Here is a 9,270-nt window from a genome sequence, read left to right on the forward strand (position 1 = left end):
CTACACCCAGGGGGTTTGAGATCGCCCCGTTGGCGACAATAAAACACAAATATGGATGATGTGCTAGTGCGTGAGGGAGGGTTTTTTTTATAGACTGCAGGTCCAACTCAGCTGCCCCCTTAACTGTGCACACCTAAATAGAAACCCGAACCCGTAGAACTATGATTGCAGTCGTATTCGCAGGAAGGAAGGAAAGTCTTAAATAAAACACAGACGCGCACACAGACGCGCCGGAGCAGAGTTGGCCGTGTGGCTCTCCGGGAGTCGGTCAACTCAGTGTTCATCTGGTTAACGTTGAGGAGACGACATCAGAAACACACCATGGCACATGCAGCCCTCCCTCAGGCCTGTTGGAGTCCTGTGTCTAGACTGTGGGTCGATTACGCTGAAACTAGACATTGCCACAGGCGACTTAAGTCTTGGACTTCCAGGGTCACCTGGTGCTAATGCATCTAAAGTGTCCATACACACCAGCATCATACTCATAGAAAGGTGTGCTACGGCAGGGGTTTTCAAACTTTGAGTGTGTGTGGACCACTTTTTATAATCAAGAATTTATAATAAAATATGTCTACACACAGTCCTACCTGAATTACCCGCACCTCTTAATAGGCATATATTAGCACTAAAAGTAACATAGCATCAGTACAACAGGCTTGTTAAAATAACGTTTACTGCACACAACGGCTGCCACATATTTAATGTATTTATTTAAAGAGCCCAAGGGCGTAATCAGGTTCATTTGAACACTAGGCTTATATCCATACCTTCAATTTAATTTAAATTGTATATCATACATACATATTTTTTAAAAATTCCGAAAAATATTTTTTCGGAAAAATATTATTTTATATTTTAGTTTGCTTTTCCATGGACCACCTGCAGTACCATCGGACCACAGTTTGAAAATCACTGTGCTACAGGGCAGTGCATGCAACCTTAGATTCCAAGCGGCTCATACCTCATCCAGCGCCAACTGGATCTTGGCCCTGAGTGGCACCAGGGAACAGACCACGGCCAGGACCCAGAAGAGGAAGAGGAACACGGAGGAACGACAGCCTCGCAGCCGCTCCAGCTGGATGATGAATAAGGCCAGGATCTGGACACACAGAGAGAGATGGACAGACAGAGAGACTTTAATGAAGTGTATTTATGAAGTGTATTTGTCCCTGGTAAATCAGTTACAAACCAAACAGTTTGAATTGTTAGTTTAATGCCCGTGCTGATTTGAATCCTGCAGCTATAAGCTAAGTGTAGTGTTGTCTTTCCAATTTTCTTTCACAACACTCCTTAGAGGCAATTGCCTATAGAGGCAATGAGCTTCACTCCAAAAATGACAAGTCTCTTGAATTATTGTTATTATTATTGTGTTATTATTGTTATTATTATTATTATTATTGTTTGACCTTGTATCAAACTAAAGTTAAAAGTAACATTTTGTCCCAATTTCCAAAGGAATTATTCTGAAGGATTATTCAAAGTTTGAGATTATTTCGTCGGGCCAGCCCCAATTGCGAAAGTTTGTACAAAAGACCCCCACCACCAATGCCATCCTGCCATCCAACCCACTGTGCTTTTCCACTCCCCTCGGAGTAAACAGAGACATGCATCCCAGTTGTTTAACTTCTGTGCAGGCGCCTTGCACACAGATGGCCCCTGCTGGACTCACTCCCTTGTGGCTTCACCCCTTGATATAATAAAATAAATAATGACCGATGAAGAATCTAAATTTAGTCTTTACAGTTCATGAAATGTCCGTATCCCTAGAAACACAGTGTTGTTGTCAACAGGTCCCAGAAAACGTACAGTCTGGTAAATTACATCTTCTCTCCAACTCTGTTCTTGGCCCATCGCTATACGCCAAGCAGGGGAATTCTGAAACGCTTGATATTTAACCCCAAAATAACCACTGATCCGGTGCAAGGACACCACTGTCTGCGCGTCTCCAGAGGAGCCAGGCACTTTCTCTCAGTGGTTTCTGAACCATAATTGTCCCTGTTTAAGCTCATGGTCAAGTGAGATGTCACTCTGCCCTGCCAGCTCATCCCCGAGCTGGGAGGAAGTTGGTTTGGGTTGCTTAACGGTTACCATGTTGATTGTGCTGGGATGAGCCATGATTCATGATTCAGTGTCCTACCTTCACAGTGTCCTCTTAGTGTAAACTAGTGATTCCATGACCAGAGACCTCTGCACACACTGTGGTGTTGACTGTTCAATGTTCAGGGTCAATAGCCTGGAGGGTGAACCTTAACCTAATTGAGTGTGCATGGCTCACCCGATGGCTCAATCTCAACCTGTGGTCTGGCTCACCTCTGTGTGCTGCACACAGCGAGAGATCCTTCGTCTGATTGCTGCAACGCTGCTTGAAGGCTTCTCTTCTGAATCGGCACGATGCCGTTTTTTTTTCCCACGGTAAAGTTAAAAGTACAGCGCTGCCGTTATTCTCTGTAGCCCATTCACTCTGTTCTCCCAGTGTTCCAAGCTAGGGCAACATCAAGGCCCTTGTTCAGCTCATCCCCATCCAGTCCACCAGGGACTTGACATGCTGCTGTAAACCACCAGTGTGTTTGTAGAAGGATAGTGGGTGGAACTTCAGCCCATCACTAAGCCCCTGTTACAACACCCTCCCTTGTAATTACATCGGAAACACGTTGCACTGTGGGAGTGTTCTCGTGGTCTCCAGCGATTAGTCACTACCCGGCGCAGACTTTTCTTCCTTGAGAGTAGTGCCAACAGTCTGAGGGTTGACTTATACTCCTCCAAAACCCTTCCCTGTGCTGTGACTCTTACCTCTTACCGGAAATTAGGCTCCACCTTAATAAAAGGGAAGTCTCTGAGTTTTTCCTTCTCTGCTAAACACGTGTTGATATTTGCTTGTTCTGAGTCTGGGGTGGGCCGTGCTGTCTGAGCTGAGTCTGTAGTTCTGCCCTGAGCCTGCTTCAGACCACAGACGATAGGTTTACCTCCATCACTGCCTTCAATCTCCGCTCGGCAGACCCTTAACTGTTATAAATCTTACATCACTCCTACACACAGAATGAGCACCTTTTAATCCAGGTTCTTTTGATACACACCGCCGGGCTGCTTCCCTTCTACCTCCAGGAGAGTGACCCCCCCCCTCCATCTAAGAGAGGGCCCTCCTTAGTTAGATATGATTCAATCCGTACGCAAAATTACAGAGGGGAGTGAGGAAAAGTAAAGGCAATCTTCGTCAACACGGGTCACAGAGTCCGCAGCTCAGATTGTACACTAGCCCTGCCCTACATAAATAATGTCCTGGATTCCACCCGGCAGAATCAACCCCATAATCAGCCTCCCCCGACCCCGTGGCGGCCTGCTGGGCCGGGGATGATGGAGGTGTTATGGAGGGAAGACACTCAGCGAAGAGAAGGGTTTGGCTTTTATGAAAATAGGAAGGCACACGCACGCAGCAGACAGGAGAGGAGACGTGTCCCTACCACAGTCACGCTGCGCACGATGGGGCTGAGCAGGAACACCATGTGCTGGTGGATCTCCCCGCTTCGCTCCAGCAGGATGTAGAAGAACTCCACGAAGCCGAAGGAGGCCAGCAGGAAGCCCAGCACCTGGCAGGGACACACAGACAGACAGACAGTTAACAGACAGTTCACCAGATAGTGAACCAGATAGACAAACAGCTAATCAGAGAATGAACCAGACAGACAGACAGTTAACCAGAGAATGAAGATTCTTCCATTCATGCAACCTTTCACACACCGACGGCGGTGTCCACCCCACCATGCAAGGCGACAGCCAGCTCGTCGGGAGCAGTTCAGGTGAGGCGTCTTGCTCAGGGACACCTCGACACTCAGCTAGGAGGAGCCGGGGATCGAACTGGCAACTTTCAGGTAACCAGGCAACCCGCTCTACCTCCTGAGCCACGTGCCAACCCCGAACCTTTTACCTACGAAGTCCAATATGCCAACTCAAGCTCAATGAAGCACACACTCAACTCCAACCTAAACAAACTGTTCCTCACCATCTTGGCGGTGCAGAGGCAGGAGATGCGGATGCGTCCGTTGCCATGGCAGTAGAGGTGCAGGCAGTAGAAGGGGGCGAGCAGCCAGAGGTACACACAGGGCACCCACACCAGCACCGTGTTCTGGAAACAGAGGGTGAGGTCCGGGCTGGCCGTGTACCATGTGCGGTTCCAGTCCTGGGACAGAGAACAATGGGGAGGGGGCGGGCAGGGGTCACATGTGAGACGGAGCTTTATTGAAGTTTATTGAAGTCAGTGAGGCTCAGGAAAGGTAAGAAGGCTGCTGGGATTCTTTTGCAAATTGAGAAACAAAAGCAGCCTGGTGCTCGTGAAGAAAAAATGAAATTGGCGCTATTGCAGATCATATACACACACACATACACACACGAGCCCGAGTGTGTGTGTGTGTGTGTGTGTGTGTGTGTGTGTGTGAGAGAGAGAGAGACAGAGTTTACACTGGAAGAAAGAAGTTTCTCTTTATAAAAAAGCTGAGTCAGGCTTGAAGTCAGGCTTGCCTGAAGTTTGTTTCCAAATTCTCCAATTTGAGGAATAACTGTCAACACATTCTCCTCCACATTGAGGTTAGCGCACATGCTAATACCTGGGGGGGGGGGGGGGGGTGGGGGGGATTGAGTGTTGGATTGCAGGCGGACGGGATTGTTGACGGGGGTGGGTGGGGGGGAGATTGGATTGAGTGTTGGATTGCGGGCGGACGGGATTGTTGACGGGGGGTGGGTGGGGGGGAGATTGGATTGAGTGTTGGATTGCGGGCGGACGGGATTGTTGACGGGGGAGGAGGGCAATTTAGCGCTCGTCCGAAGCAACAAGAAATCAAACAGGTTTTTGTTTTTTTTTGCGTGACATTTGTTGCGTGTGCGTGACAGCATGAGATTGATGCTGAAAGCGTGAGTGTCAGGCCAGATGCATGACAGTTGGCAACCCTGCCCAATTGAAGGACAGATGTGAGGTTGAGGTAATGCTAGTCCCACCAAAACGTTGCGTACCATAAAAGCACCAAAAATACAGCGAGCAAATGTCACCTGTTGTTTTCACCCTCTCCTTGTTTATCACCTCTGTGGCCTGAAGCCGTCTGGCACTGTGGGCCAGACAGGCTGTGGACGGCCACAGGAAACGGTGGAGGGTTAAAGAGTGGTGGTGAGGCGGGCCCTGTCTGTGCAGACTCCCTGGGGATAGGGAGGGCCACCACAGGCCACCGTATCAACGTCTGTCCCAGAGCCAGCAATAGTCCCCACGGTCACAACCAGCTGGGGCCACTATCAAATGTTGGCCACTATCTTTGTTGTGCACGGGGAATGGGTTAACCTAGTGATTGTTAGTGCTTGGCACTTGGTTCTATGAACATCCTTACTGTACCGACACTGAAAGCGATATATTGTTCTTTTTCTTTCTTCTGACAAATGTACCTATTGTAAGTCGCTTTGGATAAAAGCGTCTGCTAAACGCCCTGAATGTAAATGCAAATCCTGCTGCCGGTGACGGTGGGAAACTGATGCCTTAAGGTATCGATTCAGGGGATCCACAGAGGAGAAGGGCAAGAGGAGCCAGCTGTTGTCTTCAATGGAGCCGCTGTTGTACAATCGTGACTACGCATCACTTATGGTCACTTACCGGACACAGACGTAGCATTGCCGATTCGATCCTAATGTCACGATATACGTAATGAAAGCAGCGTCTTGTATCCGCTGTAGGTCTGTGCTACTGTTCTCTCAAAGGGCAACGCTGGAACCAAATCCCTCCAGCTGATGAATGACTTGAGAGTCCGTGCGTGGGAGGCTGCTCTCACACGGCCGTCTGATTCCTGCGGTTCGCCGTAGGGCCGGTCGCAGGTGTACACAACACTTTATCTAAAGAAATCTGACTTGTCACACAAACACTAAAGCCTTTCTTGCACAATTTTCTCACTGTTTATCTTGTTCCTCACCCCTGGCTCGGGTTATTACGGTGAACTATCACAGACAGGTTATTTGGAAAGCGGTGAGGGGGGCTATTTTTACCGTGGGGCATAGTGGCACGGTGGTGTGAGAAGGAGGGGAGAGAGGGCTCCTGTACTCTGAAGATAAAACATCGCAATCTTCAGATTTGAACTACTTTTTGTCTTAGAATGAAAAAGAATCAGATATTAATTATTATGTAGCTCATCACACGTTGGTAAAGGGATACAATATTCAGCATAAACTACAGGTCAGTTTCACATCGCGATTGCAAACGTGATACTTTAATGTGGTCCTGGTGCCAGTGCTTTCATCGACGTTGCCGTGCCGATAGGGTTGTTTTCATGCCGATTGGGTTGTTGCCATGGTCCTTATTCATGGTGATAACGCAGAAAGATGAGGTCTGGGCATTTACAGGACCAGTCACAAGGCAGAGACCGCAACAGGACCCTTCTCCCGTGATCAAGGTTTTGTAATAAAATGCTTCAGCTAAATGTTGCAGGGTTATTAAACTTTGCCTTAAAAGGTTTTTTAATTTAAATTTGGCACACCCTTACATTTTTGTAAGGGTTCCAAGTGTGGAATTGTGGGAATCTCCCATGAGACACCGATGACCAGTGATAGGGCGATATTCCTCGCCTCGGCAGAACTTTAAACTCCTAAGTCGTTCTTATCTCAACTGGAATCGAGTCATTGACGATTGCTGACTCCACTAATTGTTCTGCAGAAGCACAGAATCACTGATTCTGCGTTTCCAAGCACCCCCTCCAATCTGTTCTGCATGAGAAGTGTACAATTCATTTCACAACCTTGTTTCTCACATCGTCTTCAGCTTTCTGAACTGTAACAGGCTATTGAACTGTAACTGGCTATATAACTGTATATAACTGTAACAGGCTATGTTTCTGCAAAGAAAAGAGTGAAGGCTGAAGGTAGGCCCCCATGAGGTTGGCTAAGAACCATATCTAGCCCTGATGTGTTACTGCAGGTGCTGGGCTTTGGATGTGACTTTCCAGTGGTTTTGCTGTTCCACCAAATTAGACCAGAACTTGTGTTCATCGTCGTCTGCCTAATTGTCTCTACTTATACCAGCATAGCAATCTGAGTGTGTTTCAGATGCAGCGTGGTAGACCGAACCGTTGTTTCATTCACCAGTCCGGTCAAAGTGCTCTCAGGGTCACCTCTATGAAGCTGTATAGCTCAAGATGGTCTAAATTGAGGTCTTCACACAAGAAAGCAGCGATAATTGCAGAGCCCTCGGCAAAACTACAGGTTGCAGGCATGGACACTCTGCAGTGCATCTGGTGCCATGGCAACATGGTGACACACTAGTTCAACTCAGAACTGTGATATGGATATGGATCTGTGTTGAATCTGGACGAGCAGAACCTTCATCAAAGATATCAAATCCGGATGGAAGCATCCTAGTGCCAGTGTGTATGGTTGTCATTTGGGGAATCAGATTTTAGCAGAAGGAGGATGAAATGGCTTCACTGGTTTTAACACACATCCCTCAGAAGGGTCTAGAGCCTAGTATGTTTTCTTGTATATCAAGCAAACAACCGAAACATTTGCCTCCTTCCTGCATGGAATTCACCACAGTACAGTTAACGTTGATAGGTGGCGCTGTTTAAAATACAGGCTGCGTTTGACCGAGGGCAGGAAGAGAATATGTGTCTAAGTAACAAGAGCTATTCTTAGATTGAGTAAAAGGGCGCGAGAGTGGGAGAGAGAGAGAGAGCGAGAGAGAGAGCGAGAGAGACAGAGGGACAGTGAGAGAGGGAGATGGAGCACCAGTCTCCTGGGGAAGCGTGGCCCTCTGCCATGTTCCGTGTTTAAAGTGGAGATTGAGAAGGTTGAAGTTTGCAGGAAGCGCACAGAGTGACTAAATGTGTTCGCGCAGCAGAACGCTCACATTGCGCATCACTCTGAATCATGTGTCACGCTGGTCTGGCTCACGTCAGAGGTTGGTGCAGTCGTTGCTTTAGCCTTGCATTAACGTCTGTCCTAGTGAGCCCACATCAGACAGGCTCTGGGTTTCCCCTATAGATTTGCAGGGCTGCCAAATAACCATTAAAACGACTGTACATTATGTTCAGGTTTTTCACTCAGCTCCATCGCTGTACATTATGTTCTGTAGGTTATTAGGACTTACTTCTATCGCCGACTATCAAAACCGCAACAATTTTGATGCTCTTTGCCTTGCCCATTCGGTGATCAATATGGCTCAATAAGTTTTAACAAACGGTATTACTTATTGTATTAACACAGTTAAGTGTTAAATGAATAGGTCTGTACATGAATATGCATGCATTCAACTTTACATTGTCCATAGACACGTACAAATACAAAGTAACACAGACACCACAAACAGGCCTAAGGTTTGCTCACTGTATTTGAACAGGGGGTCTCTAGAGGAGACACCCCCATCCCAAAGTGCACTCACCCACAGTGGGTCCAGGCCACTGAGTTTGCAGAAGGTGTCCATCCACAGGCTCCTTCCTTCCTTCCCGGTGATCCACGACCTCTCTCTCTCTCCGAGGTTGCTGGCTCCTAGTGCTGCTCCACACTCACTCAGTGAGCATGTGTGAGTGTGTGTGTGTGTTGCTGGAAACAAGATAGAGGGTATGTTTGTCCTTATGGGGCTTTTCCTCTCTCTCTCTCTCTCTTGCTCTCTCTCTCTCTCTCTCTCTCTCTCTCTCTCTCTGTAAGTGAAGGTAGTGTGTCTGGAACTTTGAGCTTTTCTGCTTTTCCCTCAGGGTAGCACACTATGGGATTTTATTAGGGTGTGTGAGTGCTTCTCCATAAAAAATCAAATGTTTCCCTTCTGAGTACAACACGGCTGTTTTGTGAATGAAACTCTATCACTGTCTCTTTCCTTGGTGCATGCCCGCTGCTCTCTGAACTCCTTCTCCCCAGAGATCCTGTGTCCTTCTGACTCTCACTGTGCCTTGCTGCTGTTTATGAGTGTGTCTCCTGGCTGGGTGGGAGGAAGTCTCTCCCCTCTCTCTCTCTCTCTCTCTCTCTCTCTCTCTCTCTCTCTCTCTCTCTCTCTCTCTCCTCCTTTTTTCTATCCCACATCTGCTGCTGCTGGATCTCGATCAAAACAACCAAGCCACTCCCCTCAGCCTGATGACAATATTACACCCCGGTCCGCCCACTTCTACCTACCCCCACCTCCCCTCTCCCCCTCTCCCCCCTCCTCCCCCCTCCTCCCACTCCTCCCCAAAAGTCATGCCTCTCCTTCCCGACCACAGACCTGTTTTCTAAAACTCTCCCCAGAGGAAGGCTGGCTGGAGAGGAGCTGCAGACTCTGGTGGC

General features: G+C 48.0%; 1 protein-coding gene across 1 annotated transcript in view; it reads right to left on the reverse strand.

Annotated features, from left to right (window-relative positions):
* LOC311340600 (multidrug resistance-associated protein 1-like) overlaps window positions 1-8,799 on the reverse strand; it is a 32,318-nt gene extending 23,519 nt beyond the window's left edge. Inside the window, exons 1-4 of the mRNA XM_084465458.1 lie at window positions 8,396-8,799; window positions 3,998-4,174; window positions 3,459-3,584; window positions 962-1,099 (exon numbers count right to left, since the gene is read on the reverse strand). Of these exons, the coding sequence (XP_084321584.1) occupies window positions 962-1,099; window positions 3,459-3,584; window positions 3,998-4,174; window positions 8,396-8,437 (483 nt within the window). The 5' untranslated portion in view covers window positions 8,438-8,799. The remainder of the gene's footprint in view (window positions 1-961; window positions 1,100-3,458; window positions 3,585-3,997; window positions 4,175-8,395) is intronic.
* Between the last annotated feature and the right edge of the window lie 471 nt (window positions 8,800-9,270).

Source organism: Micromesistius poutassou (genome assembly GCF_964030765.1).
Source record: "Micromesistius poutassou genome assembly, chromosome: 3".
Lineage (NCBI taxonomy): Eukaryota > Metazoa > Chordata > Actinopteri > Gadiformes > Gadidae > Micromesistius > Micromesistius poutassou.